Below are 24,809 nucleotides of genomic sequence, written 5' to 3' on the forward strand. Positions count from 1 at the left end.
GGCACCTATAATTATTCTTCATTAAAAACCAATAACAGGTTTTAAAGATAAAAAATTTAATGCAGTCTTTTATCTGTAGCAACTGAATTATTGGAACCGAAATGTTATATAATATTCATCTGAAAAGTGCTCCTTAAGAACACAGAAAGTAATAGTCTAATTGAATGAATAAGTGATTGAATAATAAATTGGATTCCATTTGTCTTCGCAATACGAAATCGACTAGGAATGGAATCGTCAAAATATAATCGAATTACTACTAGCTGATTCCATAATAAAACACGAAATCGACTAGGATTCCACTTCTAGACAAAATATAATCGAATATATTTATCATACTAGCTGCCCCAGGAGACGTTGATCTGCCCCATTGCCTCGTGTTTTCTCTCTATAGGAACCTTCCCTTAATAAAAATGTTTCAAAAGCAATTGAGTTTTACGCTTAGCGACAGTTGGCGATTCATCTTATCTTACTTCTTACTACATATAATATTATTATAAATGCGAAAGTTTGTGAGGATGTGTGTGTGTGTGTGTGTGTGTGATTGTTACTCTTTCACGCAAATTCTACTGAACCTATTATAATGAAATTTAGCACACATATAGAGGGTTACTTGGATTAACACATAGGATAGGTTTTATCCCGGAAATCCCACGGGATCGGTAACTATGCGGGTTTTTCTTTGAAACGCGGGCGAAGCCGCGGGTGGAAATCTAGTTTTATTACATAGAAGACTAGCTGTCCCGGCAAACGTTGTTCTGCTCTCTTATCACTTAGGGGTATGAAAAATAGATGTTTCTGATTCTCAGATCTACCCAATAAGTACACAAAATTTCAAGAGAATAGTTCCAACCATTTCAGAGGTGTAGGTAACTATCACTGTGACACGAATTTTATATATACTTACTAGCGGTCCGCCCCGGCTTCGCCTGTGGTACATGTTTATTTTTCACCATAAGAACCATCCTGGTACTTTAAGGAATATTATAAAAAAAGAATTAACGAAATCGGTTCAGCCGTTCTCGAGTTTTATGCTTATCAACACATTTTAGCGATTCATTTTTATTCCTTACTAGCTTTCCGCCAGCGGCTCCGCCCGCGGTTTCAGAGAAAAACTCGCATAGTTCCCGTTCCCGTGGAATTTCCGGGATAAAACTTATCCTATATTACTCGTGGATAATGTAGCTTTCGAATGGTGAAAGAATTTTTAGAATCGGTCCAGTAGTTTATGAGCCTATTCATTACAATCAAACAAACAAACAAACAAAGTTTTCCTCTTTATAATATTGAAAGAAAGAAAGAAAGAAAGAAAGAAAATATTAGTGTAGACATAGAAGATAGAGCTATAGAGGAGATATATGTATAACTAGCCCACTGGCCTACTCTCAATAATTTTAAGTACTAAGGTCTTAGAAACATTTCTAGGACCCTTTCTATAATTTTATTATAAGATCTGTGACGGGAGTGATGCTAGGAGCGTCGCGTGCAGTCGTATTTTATCGGCCGCCCGGTCGATACTGGCGCAGTGCTCACGATAACTTCAAAGTGTACGGTCATAAAAGGATATTATTTAACGGTAAGTGTTTTGATATTATAGTATATATATTTGCCGAAATATTTGTGTATATAAGTGTGTATATCGAGGTCTAATTTTGGTGGAAACCGCTTCCTTTTTGGAAAACCGTATCTTTCGTGCGGCGCTTTTTGTATTGTCAAAATATAAGAATACGTAAGTATTTGTAGTTTTTATTAATGTTATGGAAAATGTTTTCTTTTAAGCCCTATTTTTTAAATATACTTATTTATCATATTTACATTTTTGCGTGCGGTTTTTCATACAAGAGATTATGTCATAATTTTATCCTTTACTTTTTTTACTTGGCTAATGTAATTTATTCTCTAATTAATAATACCTTAAGAATAATAACATTTACTTTGAGACATCATTGAACTAAATCAAGTTATAGATGAATTACATAATAACTGAAAACAGTTTACAAAATACAAAACAATGACAAAAACCATTCATTTTTTGCGAATAACTATTTATTCATATGAAGATTATTATTTTAAACTAAGTGCCGATTTTTCAATGCTTGGATAAATCTTATCCGTCCAATAAAGTATTACACGATAATATTAAAATGTCACGTAAACTGTCAAATACGGGCAATTAGAATACGTTTTTAAAATGGTAGTTTTATACATTATTCGACGAATTAGTTTTATCCAAGGATTGAAAAATCAGCCCTAAGGCAAATAAAAAGACTAAATAGTTTTCATTGCGTAATTAAATTTAGGTTAGGAGGCTATTATCCCAATTATTTAAGTCTTGACATACATAAACATTAATTAGTAATAGAAATAAATAAGAATGAGACATTTGTAATGTAAATTTTGTATTTATTTCTATTTAGTTTACGTAATATGGACTAGGTTTCATCGCTAACTCTCTTCTCAAAATTTAAAATTATTGATCACTAGCGGTCCGCCCCGGCTTCGCCCGTGGTACATAATATTTACGTTTTCTCTACATAAGAACCATCCTCGTACTTCAAGGAATATAATAAAAAAAGAATTATCGAAATCGGATCAGCCGTTCTCGAGTTATGCGCTTACCAACGCATTTTGCGATTCATTTTTATATATAAGAAGATGTATCTTCGGTTATTATTATCAAACATAATTACATTGTTTTAAAGTACATTGGTACCTACTAACCTAATTCAATTCTGGATAAAACGGTGAAATTTCTAAATGTAAATAAATATAAGCATGTTTGAAAAATTAAGTCCCTCTAATAATTCATATTCATTTTAATAGTATTTATTAATGTTTTAATGTTAATTTGAGTGTTTTTTGTATACCCTAAAATTAACGAAATATTCATGTTTACTTTTGAATAATGTAAATTATATTGATTAGAATCTACTACGCATGTTATTAATCGTTATATCAAAAGCTCGATGTTAAGAGTTTTCCTTCGTTTATGTATAAACATAAAGATGTAGAAAGCTTTCTCTATTTTATAACTTTTTACTAAGTTTTTATGTGACAACTTATTTATAACTAGATTCCGCCCTTGGCTTCGCCCACGTGGTGTTTTTTCGCAATAAAAGGTGGCATATGTTCTGTCTCAGGGTGTAAAGATTGTTTGTACCAAATTTCATCAAAATCGGTTGAGAGGTTTAAGCGGGAAAGCGTAACAGACAGACAGACAGACAAAGTTACTTTCGCATTTATAATATTAGTAGGGATTACTAGGGATTTAAGGTTAATCTTAGCACCAAATAATTAGCTCTTTACTTTAAATAACAAAGCTCTACTTATTTTAAAAATTCAAGCCTAATTATCTCAAGGGTTTCCCAAAAATATTTGCTTTTGTTGTACAAGTTGTACATAATTTTAGGGTAAGTTAGGGATATTCTGATTCTGATTCTGCTGTTCTCTGTACAATAAACATTTTTTATAAATATTTTGTATTACTGACAAATAAAATGTTAATAATTATTGAGCATCTTAAAGTAACTCTATGTTAAAGAAAGGAAAATTTTTGAATGCTTCTTAATTTTATCAACGTTTTTAAAAGTAGTGGCTTTACGGAAAAACAACCTTAATAACGCTTTTAAATATAAGCTGACCCGGCACACATTTTGGGGTATTAATATATTTTACCTATTAGACATGTTCAGATCTACTGAATACAAAAAATCCCTAGAAATTGCTCAAGTTTTTATAAATGGTATCGCAAATAATTTTTTCCACAAGTACCCTATTGTACGTCATATTTTTTCTGTTGTATAATTTACCTGCCATCTTAATGTATTTTTCAATGTAATTTCTTAATGTAAATGTAATTTTCAAATGTAATGCAGTAAAATTTATATTTATCTGTCTAGTATTTGTTTGGCGTCTAGAATGCATGTGCACCACGATCAAATCGTGTCGATTTAAGTGGTGTTCTGTATGCTTTATGTATGTTTATTTTTCTATCAAAAAATGGTTTAAAATAAAATTACATAATATATTACAAATAGGTTTATTATAATAAATACGAGGTTTTTATTATAATAAATACAGATAGTCCATTGAATGAGTCCCTCCAAGGGGGGTCTAGAGTGCGTGAGTTAGTAACGTAAGATGTTTCTTCGGAAACATGTCAAGAGACCCTAGGTAATAAACATACTAAAACCCCGGGCCACTAGGAGGAGCCCCGGAGTGGGGGGAGGGGGGAAATGGGTCCATTTTTTCATTTTTCGCTTAAATCTCAAAAACAGTACATGTTAGAGAAAAACTTTCAAGGAAAAGTTGAAAGGCCATAAAATTATCTACAAGTTGTACCTGAATCATTTTTTCCTATATCCTACCGTTTCTGAGTTATACGCAGTAAAACATGATTTTGGCTCAAACAATTTCCACATCAATCGATCAAAAAATATTTCTTTCTTCCAAAAAACTAAAATGTGCAACTTGTGACCGGTACTGATAGATTGCTCTTAATTAGGTCTATAATTGGTAAAATAAACACATTCCTCCATGGAAGCCTTTAGGAGGAATCGATTGTCAAAATATTATATTAGGGCAGTTTGAGTTACTAGACTTGATCTTTTTATTTTTTTCTTCCAAAAAACTCAAAAGTGCAACTTGTGACCGGTACAGATAGATTGCTCACAATTAGGTCTATCATTGCTAAAAATACCAGATTCCACCACGGAGGCGTTTACGGGGAATTGAATTTTATCAGGGTAGTTACGATACATGAACTTTTTATTTTTTTTCTTCCAAAAAGCTCAAAAGTGCAACTTGTGACCGGTACAAATAGATTGCTCATAATTAGGTCTATCATTGATAAAAATACCAGATTCCACCATGGAGGCGTTTACGGGGAATTGAATTTTATTAGGGTAGTTAGTTAAAAAGTTCATGCATCGTAACTACTATAATAAAATTCAATACCTCCTAAACGCCTCCATGGTGGAATCTGGTTTTTTTATCAATGATAGACCTAATTATGAGCAATCTATCGGTACCGGTCACAAGTTGCACTTTTGAGTTTTTTTGGAAGAAAAAAAATAAAAAGTTCAAGTATCGTATCTACCCTAATAAAATTCAATTCCCCGTAAACGCCTCCGTGGTGGAATCTAGTATTTTTATCAATTATAGACCTTATTATGAGCAATCTATCTGTACCGGTCACAAGTTGCACTTTTGAGTTTTTTGGAAGAAAAAAATAAAAAGATCAAGTTCAGTAACTCAAACTACCCTAATATAATATTTTGACAATCGATTCCTCCTAAAGGCTTCCATGGAGGAATGTGTTTATTTTACCAATTATAGACCTAATTAAGAGCAATTTATCAGTACCGGTCACAAGTTGCACTTTTGAGGTTTTTGGAAGAAAAAAATAAAAAGATAAAGTTCAGTAACTCAAACTACCCTAATATAGTATTTTGACAATCGATTACTCCTAAAGGCTTCCATGGAGGAATGTGTTTATTTTACCAATTATAGACCTAATTAAGAGCAATCTATCAGTATCGGTCACAAGTTGCACTTTTGAGTTTTTTTGGAGAAAAAAAATAAAAAGTTCAAGTATCGTAACTACCCTAATAAAATTCAATTCCCCGTAAACGCCTCCGTGGTGGAATCTGGTATTTTTATCAATGATAGACCCAATTATGAGCAATCTATCTGTACCGGTCACAAGTTGCACTTTTGAGTTTTTTGGAAGAAAAAAATAAAAAGATCAAGTTCAGTAACTCAAACTACCATAATATAATATTTTGACAATCGATTCCTCCTAAAGGCTTCCATGGAGGAATGTATTTATTTTACCAATTATAGACCTAATTAAGAGCAATCTATCAGTACCGGTCACAAGTTGCACATTTTAGTTTTTTGGAAGAAAGAAATATTTTTTGATCGATTGATGTGGAAATTGTTTGAGCCAAAATCATGTTTTACTGCGTATAACTCAGAAACGGTAGGATATAGGAAAAAATGATTCAGGTACAACTTGTAGATAATTTTATGGCCTTTCAACTTTTCCTTGAAAGTTTTTCTCTAACATGTACCGTTTTTGAGATTTAAGCGAAAAATGAAAAAATGGACCCATTTCCCCCCTCCCCCCACTCCGGGGCTCCTCCTAGTGGCCCGGGGTTTTAGTATGTTTATTACCTAGGGACTCTTGACATGTTTCCGAAGAAACATCTTACGTTACTAACTCACGCACTCTAGAACTTTTTATTCAATAGACTAAGAAAACATAATAATATTATCCAGATTTCAAATAAATGTTTTAGATTATGATTTATAATTAACGATGTTTAAATAAAATATATTTATAATATGAAAGTTCCAAGTGATACGTCACTCAAAGCCCCTGTAGAACCCCAAATTTTCAACCCTCCGTAGACATGTACTTCCGCGTTACATGAGTCATACTTAACAATAAAATTATTGAGAATAATGAAGCACTTTTGAATATTTAGGAGGAATTATTTCAATGGGCGAAAAATACGGAATTATAATTTTTGTATTTTTAAGTCGGGTGATGAATACGAATTTTGGTTGTTCATTTTAGTCTGATTTAGTAATTTTTATAGTTGCATATTTGTGGAAGATAATTTACTCATAGTATAAGTTGTTTTGCCGTGATGATAAGAACAATATAGGTACATACTACAGTTATATAATATTTTTATTTAAAAATATCCATAAATCGGTAGTTTTGTTCGTTAGGTTAACATATATTATAATAGTAAGCCGAAAGAAATTTTCATAACCTCTATCATATTTTATTACAAGGAAAGCTCTCATAACCGTTCTAACTTTAGCAAAATGGTTTTTGATCTTTAGATAAATTACGCAAGGCAGAGGTCAAGGAACTTTTTACACGCGACCAAAATCTGAAACATAAAGAAATATTATTGGAATAATGTTGTAGCTTCTGTATATAATAGTTATTTTGAAACAGTTCATTGACCTTAGATGCTGTTTATTGAAATCTTCGCTGTATGTGAGATTTTTTTAATAATTATTGTCCTTTGAAAATAGAAATTACAAGAGTTTCTTGCCAGCTCTTCTCTGTAGAGTGTAGACTGTTTTTAGAAGTGGTGGTTACTCATAACTACGTTTTGTATTCAAAGGTGCGAATTTAGGACTTCAGTCGCTGAAGTCATATTTTCTTGATTCACTACATGTATTTTGTTTACATGCATACAAATTTAAACATATATACAAAATAAAGAGATAGAAAAATATTGCATCCACTTTTTTCAGTCTAGGCTTCCCATGTCGCATTTTTAATAGATAACAAGATTAGATTAGATTCTTATCCAGTAAAAATATGTTACCTTTTATAAATTTACTATAGGGTGGGTAAAAGTAAACTCCTAGTCCATTTATTATAATAGCGTTGAAATAAATAGTGGAAATTTTCATCGGCATTTGTATTCGTTATTAATTTATAAATCGAAAATTTTAACAGACATCAAAATATAGGGATAGTGTTAGTACTTATGACCGTTTAGTTGTCTTCATCATCATCATCATCAGCCCCTTATGTTCCCAATACTTTGCTCGGGATCAGGCTGTTATCCACCACGCTGGCCAAGTGCGGGTTGCTAGATGTCACATGTCATCGAACTTTTTGAATCTCTGTGGTCTAAGATCCGAATATAAGTCGAAATGCAACGGCGTGATAATAGAATGAGACCAATTTTATAATAAACTAGAGGTCCGCTCCGGCTTCGCCCGTGGTACATATTTCGCAATAAAAGGTAGCCTATGTCCTTTCTCGGGAATCAAAATATCTCCATACCAAATTTCATGCAAATTGGTTCAGTAGTTTAGGCGTGATTGAGTAACAGACAGACAGACAGAGTTACTTTCGCATTTATAATATTAGTATGGATTTAGTGTATTAAAAAATGTATTAAAAATGGGTTGACTGGGAAAATTAAAAAAAAAAGTTGAAATAAAGAGTAAATAAATGAAGCTTCATTTTACGTTGCTTAGCTAGATATAATGAAAGGTCAGGGTAATTTTTTACACTCAATTATTTATCTTAATTACATACACAGTTTAATAAATATCTGATTTCAATCTTTGTTGTGTTTATAAATATTGAGATAAAAAAATAACTTCATATTCTATAGGTTGCAAACAAATAAAATTTATTAAAAAAAATTAAAAATTATAAATACTAGTTTTAAAACAGTTAAGTAATACTGTTAATTTTATTAAATTTGTAAAGAACAATTTTATAGTTTTCCTACTTTTCATCGTTTCAAGCCATTATGGTTGAAATTTTTAAGGTGAGCATTTCACATTAATTGGAAAACCTTTTACCAATTTCCAATGAATGCAAAAATCCTTTAAGTTTTTCTATATAAATTAAAATTAAATTTTAATTTTTATTTATTACATATAACAGAATAAGAAAAAGTTAGGTACACACTACAGTTCGCAGTAAGTAATAAATACCTTGTTTCTACACACAAGTAAAAAAATAAAACGACCAAATCATACTCATGCTATTTGCGTGGAAATCACTACTAAACACCATGTACATACATCGTTGAGTTAATTATAAAAGCTCTATTTTTACAAGAAATTAACTAAGTGGAGGCGTTTAGGGGTCAAGGTCTCAACTCGATAGAATTCACTTAGAAAGCGATAGCTTGCTGCAATGCGTCAAATCCTTAGGTACAGATTCACTGCATAGACTGAAATTTTGTACATTTATCTAGTTGAAGTATTACGTATTACGTTTGTAGATACTCTATATATAGGTGCAAAGGTTATTGTAGTTATGGTTAGGCGAAGGATGTAGGTTCGAATACACATGATCACTTTTATTCTACAAAAACAATGTCGAATATTTTGTCGTGTAGGGCATTTAATAACTACTTTGTGAAGGTTTGAAGAACTCATATATTGCCATAAAATCTATACAATACAATATTCATGGTATAACAGGGATTAGTAATTCATTAATTAATATTTTTGTTATTTATTAGCGCTTAATGTAATTTTTGTTTGCTGTCACATTACAATTTATTTATTAATAAGGAGGAACGCTGGCTCTTAAGATTGCTCTAGTATAAGAGACAAGGGGCCGTAGACAAAGTAACAATTAAAAAACGATAACGAAGTTAGAAAAGGAAAAATGTATGGGATTGACATTAGATAGACCACGTGATCTAACGCGGCGTATGTCAATCCCATACATTGCCTTTTCTAACTTCGTTATCGTTTTTTAATTGTTACTTTGTCTAAGGCCAAGGTTCATAATTATTATCTAAGCTTAAAGTTTTTGACAAAATAAAGATTTTTATTATTTACATATTATTATTATTTATTTGATATTTGTTGTTGGGATTGTCAGAAGATGGCTAAGCATAAAACTGCACTCAGACAAGTTAAGACTCTGTATTTACTCGTATTAGAAGTTGTTCAATCCAATGCATAGAATATATTTTAATAGGATTGTATATAATAACTGTATTTTACACGTCTTTTCTATAAAAAGTATCTTTTTAATAATAATAAGTATTGCAACTAGTGTGGTATGCTCAAGGTGACCACGTGTAGCTTCGTAGATCATGGCGTAGCATTTATTTTATTGAAATGTAAATATTATTTCATTATATTATTATATCATAATCAAATAAAAAGTTTAAAAAATAAAAAGTGAATTCATAATTATTATGAAAATATGCATTAAACAGAGATAACATAATATTATATGAATTTGTAAAGAAAAATTTCGATCACGAGGTGGGATTCGAACCCAAAATAACAAAATTTGCAATCCATACTAATATTATAAATGCGAAAGTAACTCTGTCTGTCTGTCTGTTACTCAATCACGCCTTAACTACTGAACCAATTTGCATGAAATTTGGAATAGAGATATTTTGATACCCGAGAAAGGACATAGGATAGGTTTTATCCCGGAAATCCTACGGGAACAGGTTTTTCTTTGAAAACGAGGGCGAAGCCGCGGGCGGAAAGCTAGTTCTGAATAAATCTATTCAAAAGAGCTGTCTTCTATTTATTGTAAGAGTTCTCGTAAATAATATGTTGATATTTAAATCGCTAATTATTATTATTATTAGATTTGGGTTGATATTACAATCGGTATATTATGTAGTAGATTTATCTCCGATCTCACATATTATAATCACTAGCCCAATTTTATTCCCTAAGGATACAGGGCTCAATTTATGTCGTCGGATATAGCTCAAACATTTATTCATTCAAAACCACTTCTGAAATAAATACTTTTCTTTCAGAAGCGCTTTTGAATCAAAATACATTATTTGCTATTTCTATTAATATAGTAAACTAGCGGTCCGCCCCGGCTTCGCCCGTGGTACATATTTACGTTTTCTCTACATAAAAACCATCCTCGTACTTCAAGGAATATAATAAAAAAAGAATTATCGAAATCGGTTCAGCCGTTCTCGAGTTATGCGCTTACCAACACATTTTGCGATTCATTTTTATATATAAGAAGAAGATAAAATAAATAGTTTACAGTTATTATTTCATACAAACAGAATGAATGCCTCAACTTTGTATTAAAATAGATACTTCAAATAATACGAGGATTGAAAATAAATTATTATAGAACGAAAATACTCACACATTATTTTGTCAAGGTAAAATAGCGACGTCTATTTCAATACACAGGGGCTTGTATGAATTTTGTAATAAATTAAAATAAAATAATAAATTCTGTATAAGCAATAGAAGCGTGTTAAAAACTTCATAAATATAAATATACAAAAAAAAAACATTTACTACAATTTTTAGTTGCTTTTTTATATTTTTGTATAGATCATAAATATATTTTTTTAAATGAAAATAACTTTATTGAATATATAGCAGCTATTGTAGTGTGTAATAATACATTTATAAAAAGCAAAAAAACGATGCAGTAAATGTAGAAAAATAATAGTATTTTTTTTTTCAAACAGGTCAGTAACTAGAGACAGAATCTCAATTGTTTACACTGACCCTTGTACATCGCGATCGTTAATACAATCCATACTAATATTATAAATGCGAAAGTAACTCTGTCTGTCTGTCTGTTACTCAATCACGCCTAAACTACTGAACCAATTTGCATGAAATTTGGTATGGAGATATTTTGATAACCGAGAAAGGACATAGGCTACCTTTTATTGCGAAATATTTACCACGGGCGAAGCCGGGGCGGACCTCTAGTATTACATATCTAGACAATAAGGATGGATTAGGTCATTACGAGGCGAGCCCACGCGATTTTTAAATCAAAGATTGCTTGTAGACGCTATTTTAAGCAGCTAATCTATACTAATATTATAAAGCTGAAGAGTTTGTTTGTTTGTTTGAACGCGCTAATCTCGGGAACTACTGGTCCGATTTGAAAAATTCTTTCAGTGTAAGATAGCCCATTTATCGAGGAAGGTTATAGACTATATTATATCATCACGCTACGACCAACAGGGGTGGAACCGCGCGGAGCAGCTAGTATACAATATACATATTAAATGCTGGATTAATCAGACGGAGACTGGAGTGTAAGACTAACTTCCTGCCCGCGGCTTCGCCCAAGTAATTAAACTAAAATACATATTCCTTTTCCCATTCCCAAGTTGAAAAATATTATATTTTGTCTTTTTTCAGGTCTCAAACTATTTTCGTACCAAATTTAATTTAAATCGGTTCAGTAGTATAACGTGAAGAATCGACAGAATGAAATATTAAATTTTTGATTGACGGTATGAGAATATTTTTCATTTAGGACAATTATTAATAGCATGTTGATTATATTTTTTTATATCCTACAAAATAATAAGTTGCATACTGCAAATTTATATTAAAAAATAAAAACATACGAACTGCCTACTAGCGGCAAAACTGCATATTCATTAGATGTTCTCCCCGAACCTTTTATGCAAAATCTGTGTGTGATCCTCTGGGAAAAAGTTTCTTAAGATGAAGAACGAGGGATATATTTTCAAGTTCTTTTCTTAGACCTTTGATAGAACTCCATGTAACTTTACACTATGAAATACTAGGGAAGTAATACTACTTATAATACGGATTATCTTTATAATATAAGTAACATACCTACATTTTTAAATTGCAAAAACAATCTTCATTAATGTATATGTACTCATGCCCTATAAAAATTTTTCTTAAAAATATTGACACCAAGGAATCAAACCTGTCGCAACAGCAACCACTGAGCCACCGGGTTATTTATATATGTCACTAGTTTTCCTAGTCACTGTGTATTTTGTAACGCACATAAATACAATGGACATTGACCGGATTCAGTTCAAAGCGTTTCGACCTACAATCCATCACTTGACTTACAATTTGTTTAGACTGAGAGCTGGTGTATAATAATACATACAATTATATTGATGTCGTCTATGTGAATTAAATTTACTGTTAGTTAAATTTAACGTTACAATGATTACGATTGCCCAATTCAACAAGGGTGCACAAATTTGAAATTTTTTATATATATTTGTAGTTTGTGAAGTAAATGTTAAGACGATTCATTCAGAGTACTTATTTATTGAATAAATTTCTTAATTAATGGCCTACGTTAGATCAATGTGTATGTTTCTACTTTAAGGCATATAAAAATAGGGCTGAGCTTTGAATACAGAGAAGGATAAGAAAAATAATTACCTAAATTTCCCAACCAACTTTATATATATATTAAATTTAACGCAAATCATTTTTAAATCAAATTTAGCATCACATATCGAATTATACATACCTACACATCGCATAATAGCACAGTAGCAGTACCAATTTGCTAATCATTATAACAAGGTGCTTAATCCCAATGACTCGTATTATATTCACATATCAAATGTCATCAAGAACAATGCACCGGCTCCTAGACTATAATGATTTGGTTAGAAAGCTGTTGATGTGAAATAAATCGGTATAGAAGCTGTCTTAGTGACAAATGATGTGCGTAACGGTCCTGTATTGAATAGCATAACTGGGAAAGGTGATAAAGGGTCTTTAACGATATTTACTTAAAGTACTAGGTAATAATTTTGTCCCGATATAAACGGTATGTATTCGAATAATATAAAACTATATGTTTGTTTGAACGCGCCGATCTCAGGAATAACTTGAACGATTACAACAGTTACTTTACTTTCGGATAATATGTACCTACGTGATCCCTGAATTAATGTCTCTATGCCAAAATTAATATCCGGGTTGTTTCTACTTTCGACAAACCGTTTGATCTTTTCCTTATTATTCACATTCAATTAAAATTGGTTTAAAATGTGACATTTTCCAATATTTATTTTATCATACCCAGACATATTTCAAATGCTGTTTATTAATTACTAGCTGTGCCCCGCGGTTTTACCCGCATTGCTCCGCTCCTATTGGTCTTAGCGTGATGATATATAGCCTATAACCTTCCTCGATAAATGGGCTATCTAACGCTGAACGATTTTTTTCAAATCAGACTAGTAGTTCCTGAGATTAGCGCGTTTAAACAAAGAAACAAACTCTTCAGCTTGTTAGTATTAGTATAGATAATTCGCATAGTTTACGAGCGTGGGTTACCAGACAGACCGTGACGCAGCACACTCATGATGTTGAGATTCATTGCAATCATATTCCCATTTATATGTTAAGGACTTCATGTTGAACTTGATTTAGAAATTGTATTACTGAACGCATGTTTCGAAGTTTTTACAAATATGGTCTAATAGAAATATTATATTTTAGTCGGAGTGAGGACTGCCTTCATTCCCCAATACATTTTTTAATAGATAGAGTGATTCAAGAGGAAGGTTTTAGTATATACTTAATTTATAAGATTTTGGGCGAAGCCACGTGCGGAAAGCTAGTTACAAATAAATAATAAAATAAATAAATATTTCAGGACAATTTTCACACACGGCACAATCTGATCCCATAATAAGCTTTCGCTTGTGTTATGGAAACCAGATGGCTGATAAACATACATATATAATTTTTAAATAAATACTTAGATAATTAACACCCAGACACAGAGCAAACATGTTCATCACTCAAATATTTGCCCCGGGTGGGAATCGAGCCCACAACCTCTGGCTTGGAAGGCAGGACCAACCAAGCCAACCGGTCTGTCAAATAAATGTAAAACCTCGATAGCAAGTAATAATGAAATATTCTTAGGAAATATTATTAGATTTATACGAATACGCGTTAGGATTTTTCTAGTCGCAGAATTCAATTTGTGTGAATTTTGTTGGCTTCCTGCCTATAGGTCATAGTAAATTCCAGCCTTGTATTACCGTATTATTATAAGCCAATCTGCACTTATAGATAAAACTACTGTTAGTGATAATTATTTACATTCTTCTGTGTTTGTAGTTCTTTTATTCAAAGAATAAGTCACATTTTAAATATGAAAATCTCCTTTTCGGTGCGATTTTATATCATTATTACAATCCTAAATGCTTAAGGCCTAAATGTATCACATGGCAGACGCATGTAACTATTAAGGCAATTACACGGTTCATCGACCTTAATGATTCTGTCACTACATTTGAATTTGTTTTTTTAACCGCCCTCTATAAATATACATCGTTGTTGAAGTAAAAGTGACCAAAGATTATGGAATTGTATACTGTATCGTATTGTATCGTAATGTGTTAGTGGTTTCTACCTAATTTATGTTTTCTCTGAGAGGCAGTAACATATTACATTTATGAATAGTAAATATTGTGTACTATGTATGTTGTAAATGTAATGTAGGAAGACTCATCTTTCAACATTAACCGTTATAAGCAAAGTCTCTACTACATGACCCATTCTGGAAACCTTAAAATGACTAAGCAAGTAATTATAAGTTCTAGAGTGGGGAACAGTTAAGAAAACACCGATTTAGAAATTAATTTTATTCAACACGGACTCTACTATATTCTGGAGACCTGATGATGGCTAGGTTGGAGAACATCTCACCTACAGAGATATAAAAGATGGAGTACATTATTTGACGTAATTCTATAGAACGGCCTCTACCATGTCATGGTGTATCGAATGGTAATGGTGACCAGGCAAATGTATTTAGCGTTCTCTGTATATCTCTTCATACCTAGTAGGAATATATGCATGCAACCTACACAAAATAAAAAAGAAAAAAATAGGGGAACGGACAAGAAATCACGTTTTTTTCGACTTGTTATGTATTTTGTAGTTAGTTCGGGGTTAATTTTTTAAATCCCTTACGTCTTTGAAATGATGACGAGAAATAAAATGTGTTTCGATTTTTAAACATTAAAATATTATACCCCTTTAAGAGTTTGGTGCCTATTTATCGACTATATAGCAGCTTCAAATCAAAAATATTATAACGTGTTTTAAACTGAGTTTATTTTTTTCTACTGTTTATCTTTGAACACATTACAAAATGAGTGATTTTCCTGCGACTGAAGTTACCAGAGCCTATGACTATGACTGATATGGGTCATACCTTCCGTTCAAAGAATACAGTGTTAGTTGTCTATTTCTATTACAATGTTCAACGCTATAGTTAAACAGTCTTACATATTGTGTTGGCGCGGGCAAGGAAGAAATTGGGCAACTTGGAATTGGTTTTATAAGGGTGCAAACTTGGATAATTTATTTTGTTGTGGCTTTGGAAAAAATGCATGTGACGTGTGTAGATCAGTACCACCATGTCATGGCAACAGGAAAATTATAGTACAGTTGAAGATTAAATGGTGTTCGAGAAGGAAATAAAACCGACCCAGTACGAGTTAGACTCGCGCACTGAGGGCTCCGATCAAATCTATTTTTTATGATGTTGTAATTTATGTTTTTTAGCATTGTTTCCATTATTTGTGTCTATAAGACATCGCTGACATCTGATTAAATCTGATATTTGTTTGGATTACTAGGCCGAACGTTGATTTAACAAGCATCACTCACGACGTCCAACTAGTTAGCGAATTTATAGCCCTTTGAACAGAGCGGATAGAACGTTCGGCATATTGTTGGATGACGAGTTGTTCTTTAGTCATTCAATTAAATGTGGTCATTCAATAATCGCTCTAGTCTTCAATCAAATAGCAGATGACAGCGACATATTATCTAGTATCTTATTAAAATCCTCCGATTAAACAGATTTTCCAGAGAGTTGACGTCTTCGGAAGAGTTTTCGCTTTCGTGAAGTAAAAATTTAACAAAAAAATAATACTGAAAAAAACCTTCGTTTTTCTTAAAAATATATTTATAATGACGCCTTATTTGATTATTATTATCCCGAATGTTGGGTTGTAGAATAAAAACGACTTCGTCACAATTCATATTTTATTATTCACTTGATAGTTTTCTTAAATCTTACATAAATCACAAGGCACGGCTATGGCACTTATAGACCGCACTGGTCGGCTGTTTAAGATCAATTGGCTCGCTGATCGTCTCTTCAAAAAATGTAAGCGATCGACTGACAACTAACCAACTGGAGGGGAGGTTAAGTTGTCAGGCGGTAGATTATAAATACCAGAAAACCTTGTCGATGGAAATGTTCTATGTATGATTTTAAAATTTGTAACACGAATCTATTTCTTTTTTCCTCGGAGAGTCACTGCAAAGGAATTATTGTTATATAAATTATATTTTTATGAATCACTAGCTTTCCGCCGGCGGCTCCGCCCGCGGTTTCAAAGAAAAACTCGCATAGTTCCCGTTCCCATGGAATTTCCGGGATAAAACCTATCCTATATTACTCGTGGATAATGTAGCTTTTGAATGGTGAACGGAATTTTTAAAATCGGTCCAGTAGTTTATGAGCCTATTCATTACAATCAAACAAACAAACAAACAAAGTTTTCCTCTTTATAATATTAGTGTAGAAGAAATCATCGGTTCACCCAGTTAAAAGTGCGGAGGTAACGGAACCAACAAAAAATTCAGTTGAATTGAGAATTTCGTCCTATAATGGCGTCGGCTAAAAATGTTGCTATACGTTTATGTCAGTTTTGACTTTCCTACGATTTTATACAATAATATAAAATTAAATGATTTTATACAATATAAAAAAAAATTGCTGATTTTCGGCGGTATGGCGACCATTTGGAACTGTCTGAAAAGTATGGCATGGCGATTTTCGTACATGGCTACTGGACGATGATTGCCTGTGCAAAAATTAGCCTGGTACAAATGGTTGAATTTTTTTTTTAAATCAACGCATTCACGTCGGTATTGTGGGCTGTAAATTACACCGGAAAAGTATGGCATGACACTACCGCCTACTTCTTTTTTATGGGCTATCGGTAAATCCTAAAATTTTTGTGTTACAAATCGTTTGCCTTCCGTAATTTATCCGACGAGTTCGACTAACACCCACGCGACTAGTATGCCGGTACCACTGTTCTGACAATGATTTTTTGGACCCTTAAAATATACGATAGAACAGCAATTAATCTTTTTTTAAAAATATTCAAGGCACAGGGAAAGTCTGGTTACTGTTTTATAGGTATGTGTTTTCTGATAATATTTTACTGTCAAAAATTATCAACACTGGATATTATTCAATGACGCCTTTCAAAAACAAAACTAATTTACAAACAGATTTTTATATCTTTACATACCTATTTTTAACTTTCATTTCATGAACTGCTCATGTAAATACCTATTACAATCTGGTTTAATTTAACAAAACATTCAATTCGGTGAATTTTAGCGTTATTTTGCAAAAAAAACCGCACGTACAGTCCCCCGTCCGAGTCGAACTGACACCGTCAAATTTCGTCGAAAATATGCAATAGAGGTGAGGTTTTATGTGGGTTTTATTATAAATTCGAGTTTTTTCTTGATAATTTAACGATAATAATGAAAATTGAAAAAACAATCAATACAAATTGTTACAAATATCATAACATATTTTTTGGTATAAATTTCATGTATAAATATGTAGCCGTTTTCCTAACAAAATGCGTTTTATGTTCAAAAAGGGGTTGATTTGTATGTATTTTTTTTATGTTTAGGCCCATCTAAACTGAAAAGTAAACAATACACTTTGTTAATTATATCCTTGAGTATCACATATATTTTTTTTAAGACAATCGTACCAACAGTTTCCTCAACAAAATTCAATATGTATAAGGTGTTTTCCGGTTTTGACCATAGTAATCCCCTTAAGTTACATGCGTCTGGAAGTATTTTAAACACAGAAAAGATATTATAATACGCATACAATAAAAATTAAGAGCGGTCAATACTTCTGAAATGTTATAAAACCTTAAAGGTGTATCATGTCAATAAAAATCACTGGCCGAAAACTGTCGGTACATTGACATATGAAAAAAAAAACAAACTGTCAAATGAATTCTATACCTACATAGTGTGTTACAAAACTAATTGGTTTATTATAATTCCAGGATTACAGTTAAAACCCGATCCACAATGAGCTACATAGACAAAATCGATAGATATTTGGACTCGCTGAAGGTCGGCAAAAGTAAGTACATAATATAAGTTTCCATTTTGTATCAACCAAACAATTTCGTTGCAATAATGTCTTGAAGAAGTGTTATTTCCAGTGTACACAAATGGTAGCGCTATATAAGTGGTCTTTAGTCATTACTTTCCCCATGTTGGAAATAATATTGCTTTAAAACAGCATGGTGACATGGGGATACGTCATTAAAAATGAAGGGATCTCTACCTTCTATATCAACCAGGCACATTTCAATATGATTCCCCCTTTTGGTAGCTTTGCATTTTTCTAACACTAAGCGTTAACCTAATTACCCAAGTCTAGATTTAAAAAGCAAGGAATCAAAAATAATAATACTATAAGTACATAGGTTAAATGATTATTTGTTACATAAAACTTGTTGAAAATGTAACTAATAGAGCTTTTGCATTTGGAACGTAGTTTCGACGGAATTCACTAGATGGCGTGGATATTAATATTCCCTTTGAAGGAAAACCTACATTGACTGAACGTTATCTACTACTTGCATTAAAATATTATCAATCATATTATTTTTTACAATATATTATTCGTCTAATTAAATATTATTTCATACGGAGTAATAGTCGAATAATGAATAGTTTAATAATATGCGCACCCACTCAAGTACTCTTTATACAACCATGTAAAAAAATAAGAAAAAAATTTTTGAAAAACCTTTACATTTTGAAATATATTTTTGCTTTACAAACATACATCAACATCCATACTAATATTATAAATGCGAAAGTAACTCTGACTGTCTGTCTGTTACTCAATCACGCCTTAACTACTGAACCAACTTGCATGAAATTTGGTATAGAGATATTTTGACACTCGAGAAAGGACATAGGATAGGTTTTATCCCGGAAATCCTACGGGAACGGGTTTTTCTTTGAAAACGCCGGCGAAGCCGCGGGCGGAAAGCTAGTTCAATATAAATAGGGAATAGTCATAAATAGCCATACCATAATTTATTTAAAAGCGATCGTTTATTTCTAATATTTCAGGTGCAATAGTGGATTCCTGGTTCATGATGTCCAGTCCATTCCCCCTGCTGGCTGTGGTGGTGTCATACCTCTTCTTCCTAAAGATTGGACCACGGCTGATGAAGAACCGTGCCCCTCTACAGATAACCAAACTGGTCAGCTATTATAATGCCGCCCAAGTGGTTTTAGCTGCTATGATATGTATCAAGGTACTTACTTAAACTATTGCATTTACTCATTAAGCTATTGCATAGCTTTTATCTCAGACTTTGAGCGCGGGGACTGAATGTAAAAATTCCGTAACGAAAAAACCTAACACCCCCCACTCCAACCGGCACAACGATGCGATGCTATGTAATAGCTTTACCGCGGCTGTCCTCGAGTGTCCGAGTGATTTTTTATATTTTTTATTTGATGTTGCAATAAATTCAAACTGCAAATAAACTTTAAAATGAAAACTATTTATAAACCAAACCATTGAATTTATTTAAACTTTATTCAGGACAATAAGGCTGACTCCAGTACTAAATATCTTTCCCTTTTTGCATGTAATCTAAAACAATATTTGCTATGTAGTGTAGGAACCGCTTTTTTACCAACCCCTTTTTAATTTCAGGTTTTCAAGTTAAACATTTTCAGGGATGGCATAATTTATGCAGGGTGCCGTTATCCGTCCAATACGCAAAATCCTTTGGTAAGCAAAATTCAAACGTTTTTTTATAAACTTTAAACAACACGAACACAAGAATTTGTTGCAAAATAATAAAGCTAAGCTACAGTACATAATTATTGATATCTAGTCTATATATTTCTATATATAGCTGATTTTCTTTTCCATTCTTAATTTTTCTTACATAATAAAGATTATTAATATATACAGTATAGGCAATATATTAATGTAATAGTAACCAATAATAATTGACTTAATTTACTATTTCAGTTACTCGATCTGGGTTGGTGGTACTTCTTTGCAAAGTTCACGGAACTATTGGATACGGTATTTTTTGTTCTAAGAAAGAAAGACAAACAGGTAATAACATTAGTTTATTTTAAAGCGAGTCCATAGTCTCTAATATTCAACATGTTTATTATTAAGTTTTTTAACATTTTGTAGTCCTTGAAGTTTCGCCCGTGTTTTCAAAGAAAAAACCCATATAGTTCCCGTTCCTGTGAGATTTCCGGGATAAACTTAAGTAAAGTGCCAAATTTCATTGTAATCGGTTCAGTAGTATTTGCGTGAACAATAAACATCCATACATACTCATAACTTTCGAATTTATAACATAAGTAGGATTATTTGATAAGAAATCTAAACTTTATCTACATTGACGACGCGGTTGGCGCAGTGGTAAAGTAACTGCCTACTGAGCTGACGGTCCCGGGTTCGATTCCCGGTCAGGGCAAATATTTATGTGATGAACTCAATTATTTGTTCTTGGGTCTGGGTGTTATTATCTATATATGTATTTATTAAATATTATATTATATTTATCGTCGCCTAGTACCCACAACACAAGCCTTAATTGAGCTTACTGTGGGACTAGGTTGATTTGTGTAATAATGTCCTATAATATTTATTTATTTATTCATACTTTCATATAAATATCTGTCATATTTTCAGCTAACATTCCTTCACGTCTACCACCATGTGATCATGGCTTTGTACTCTTGGAGCTACCTGAAGTTTGCTGCCGGTGGTGACGGCGCTATCCTGGCTCTTCTGAACTCCGCCGTCCACGTCGTCATGTACACTTACTATCTCATGTCTGGTTTGGGGCCCAAGTTCCAGAAGTACCTTTGGTGGAAGAAGTACGTCACGAAGATGCAGTTGGTCAGTATGATTTTACTTCTTTATATGTTTATATGTTAAAATAACCGTGGTTATGAAGCAGTAAAAAATCATTAAAAATATTTGATCCTCAATCAAAATTTTTATTTTCTATCACAACCAATATTACAGAAAAGAGCCATATGCTCTATATATAATTTGCGTGCTCGAGACTCACTAAGAGATCTCTTTAAGAATACTGGTATCCTTACTGTACCGTCGCAGTATATATTTAATAATATTTTATATGTACACAATAACGCTTACTTACACACAAAAGTCGGAGATAGACATTGTTATGACACAAGAAACAGAAATAAAATTGAAATGCCATTTTTCCGGCTAGCTAAAGTTAAAAATTCATTTATGGGTCAAGGTATACGCTTTTACAACAGAATTCCTCATAATATTAAAGAGTTTAGTAGTTCTAAATTTAAAACTTATATAAAAAATGTACTAGTTCAGAGAGCCTATTACAGTATTAAGGAATATATGGACGATAAAAACCCATGGAGGGTTGTCGCGTAAAAACCACAGGACAGTTCTTTGGCATATTATGTTAATATAATTATTATGATGTTACATATGTAATTGGTAAAATTGTAAAACTGATATGATTAAAAAGAGCAACTATGGAGTTTCTTGCCGATTCTTCTCCGTAGATACTGCTTTCCGAATCGGTGGTAAATGTTAAAAATATGTACCTAATGACGTTTCAAAAGTGCTTCTAGAAGAAGTCTAATTGAATAAATAAATGTTTGAGTTTGAGTTTGAAAAACCCGAAGTCTGTACCTTTTTTCGAGTCATAATTGATACACAATTTTTGAAGCTAAGTGAAGGTCCAGCAAAAAATAATAGAATTACAGATATTTTTCTTTACTAACCTTACTTATCTCATTGCAGACGCAATTTGTGTTGATGCTTGCCTACTGCGCGTGGACATATCATTCACCAAGATGCCAGTACGCTACCGGGTTCACTTTCTTCATATCCTCAAACGTCATCATTTTCCTGATACTCTTTTTGAATTTCTACTCAAAGAGTTACAAGAGTAAAAATGACGCAAGAAAGCAAAGAATTGAATGTGCCAAAGCTGCTGCTCTGAATGGCTCGAACGACCATATAAATTTGAACGGCAATAACGTATGTGATAATAATGAGAATGGTATTTGTCGGTCTAATGGCAAAATGAGTCTTAAAGTGCCTTATGAAAATTCAAATGGAGATAATAAAAATGGAAAAGTATTGCTAACAAGAAGATCAAACAAAGAAGCGAATGGACCAGATTTTAACTATGATTAAGAAATGATTTGCCAGGTTTGAATTTTGGGGGATATTTAAATGCTACTAGTTGGCACCAATATTAAAGTATTGCGTGCATGTCTTTCTTTTTTAAAAATATAATTTACTAGAGGTCCGCCCCGGCTTTGCCCGTGGTACATATTTCGCAATAAAAGGTAGCCTATGTCCTTTCTCGGGTATCAAAATATCTCCATACCAAATTTCATGCAAATTAGTTCAGTAGTTTAGGCGTGATTGAGTAACAGACAGACAGACAGACAGAGTTACTTTCGCATTTATAATATTAGTATGGATTAAAACTTATAATTTCCACTGAAATGACAGATCGAATATGATCGAATAGTGGTGCCTACTAGTGACATTGTTAAAGCCTCGGCATTTTCTGAGACTGATGTATGTGATGATACAGGATGCGTGGTTTACCTTCGAGAGCCGCGGCGTTATTTCTATGTAAATATAGGTAGATGCGACTGCCTTTGTCGGGTTAGTTAGTAGATCAGCTATTAAATATTTTGTCACACTTCGTTTTAAGGGAAATGTTACTAATATATATTGGGTACTTGTGCCTGTTTATTAAATTTAAGTACTTAAGATGAAGATGTTACAGTACGTTATTGTTAAACATATCGATGTTTTAAATGTTTTCGATTTCTTTAAGTGATGTAAATACACGCCAGTCAAAGTCTTATGCTAATGGCAATAATATGTGTGACGTATGAATCTAAATTACAGTGAATCTGCGGGCGTTACAACATCTAAGTTATGCATAATTGTTGTTAATTCTGTTATAAGCCTACCAGTCTCATAATATAATAAAAATACATTAAAATTGTACGCAAATGCAACAGAGACTGTAGAAAATTGTAGCGTACTAATAACTTAACGTTTTTATGTATGAAGTGAGACAATAAGAGCTGATTTATTGTCAGATATATCTATGAATAGAATGGTATCTTCTTCGTAAAATATAAATTCATTACATTTTTGGTTTTGTTTGCAATCTGAATGGTACATAAATGTGCGCGGCAAAAGAGTTACATTAATAGCGTAAGTTCTTGACATTTTAAAATATTTTGGATCCAAGCCTAGCTTGAATTTGCCTTTGTAATATTTTTGAATAAGTCCCATAGTGAAAAGCGCTCTCTAAGATTTGCTAAAGTATATTTATGGTGTAGCTGAATATAATTTAAGTGTCCAAAATATGGTCAAAGGTATAGCTACTGCGTTAGAAGGATATCAGAATATGGGGGCAAAGTATTTATAATATTTGTGTAGGATTAGTAGATCATCAATGTATGCAATGAAAACATGGAGCGATATAAAATGAAATTTATTATGGGAAAAGCTGTCGTAACACTGTAGATGCTCTCTTCAGGGGACTTAGAAATTTAAGTAAATCAATATTAATACATTTATTAAAAATTTCTTAATATTTGGCTCGGACAAAGTAACATGATAGAATGTTTCATTAAAATCATTGCTAGAGAAAATTAAATCAAAGTTATTTTGCTCCCATTCTGATAGTGATATTAGTACACCAATAAGCGTAGAAAGCCATTATACATTAAGATTGTTTTGCTTTTGAAAATGTGTTCGTTTAGTAATATTGTTTTAAAGAACTATGGGGTTCCAGTTCTCAGTTCTTCCTTCACTTAAATTTTTATATGATTGACTATTAAAATTCCGGCCAAAAGCTTCAGATATTATTATAATAAGTGAAAAATGTATATAAGCAATAGTTTATGATCTTGTATTAAGCAAAGTCAAAACAAACCCCATCTGTAAATTATGTAAAGAGTAAAACACTTTTTAGCCTTGGACATTTTTTTTTAATTCTATTAGAGATAAACTACGATAACATGGCGCGCCCCTCCAAAATTCAAAACGTTTGAAAGTATTTGTGAAAGTATTTACAATGCACCACCAAGATTCACAACGCATGTGTGCGTAATGAGACGGCCGTCAAACAAAAACAAATCCACGGATTTGTTGCTCGACTAGTCACGCTCTAATCGCTCATTATTATTAGTAATGGCGCTGCACTGACGTATTCTATGAAAACGACACGTGCGTTGTCTTGGGCGCTCGGCAACTTATGATTAGTTGACCAACAAATCTGGACGTAAAGTACTAAAGACGAATACGTACAACTACATACAAACTCCTTCGTAAGGATGTCACTACACACATTGAAACA

General features: G+C 32.4%; 1 protein-coding gene across 1 annotated transcript; it reads left to right on the plus strand.

Annotated features, from left to right (window-relative positions):
- Positions 1-1,531: 1,531 nt before the first annotated feature.
- On the plus strand, positions 1,532-24,436 carry LOC149484896 (very long chain fatty acid elongase 7-like). The gene is made up of 7 exons (XM_089701217.1): positions 1,532-1,576; positions 18,417-18,496; positions 19,504-19,691; positions 20,099-20,176; positions 20,423-20,512; positions 21,104-21,313; positions 22,214-24,436. The coding sequence occupies exons 2-7, from the start codon at positions 18,442-18,444 to the stop codon at positions 22,610-22,612; spliced, it is 1,020 nt and encodes a 339-aa protein (XP_089557343.1). The 5' UTR covers positions 1,532-1,576; positions 18,417-18,441; the 3' UTR covers positions 22,613-24,436.
- Positions 24,437-24,809: the final 373 nt, after the last annotated feature.

The sequence above is a fragment of the Colias philodice genome, chromosome 11 (genome assembly GCF_061535455.1).
Source record: "Colias philodice isolate Cphi_HAF_F1 chromosome 11, ilColPhil1 Martin Lab GWU primary, whole genome shotgun sequence".
Classification (NCBI taxonomy): domain Eukaryota; kingdom Metazoa; phylum Arthropoda; class Insecta; order Lepidoptera; family Pieridae; genus Colias; species Colias philodice.

Excerpts from the sequence above, each read along its gene's own strand:
- LOC149484896 (XM_089701217.1), top strand. The coding sequence starts at position 18,442 with ATGAGCTACATAGACAAAATCGATAGATATTTGGACTCGCTGAAGGTC. Across the intron at positions 18,497-19,503 it reads CTCGCTGAAGGTCGGCAAAA|GTGCAATAGTGGATTCCTGG; the intron begins GTAAGTACATAA and ends CTAATATTTCAG. Across the intron at positions 20,177-20,422 it reads CCAATACGCAAAATCCTTTG|TTACTCGATCTGGGTTGGTG; the intron begins GTAAGCAAAATT and ends TTACTATTTCAG.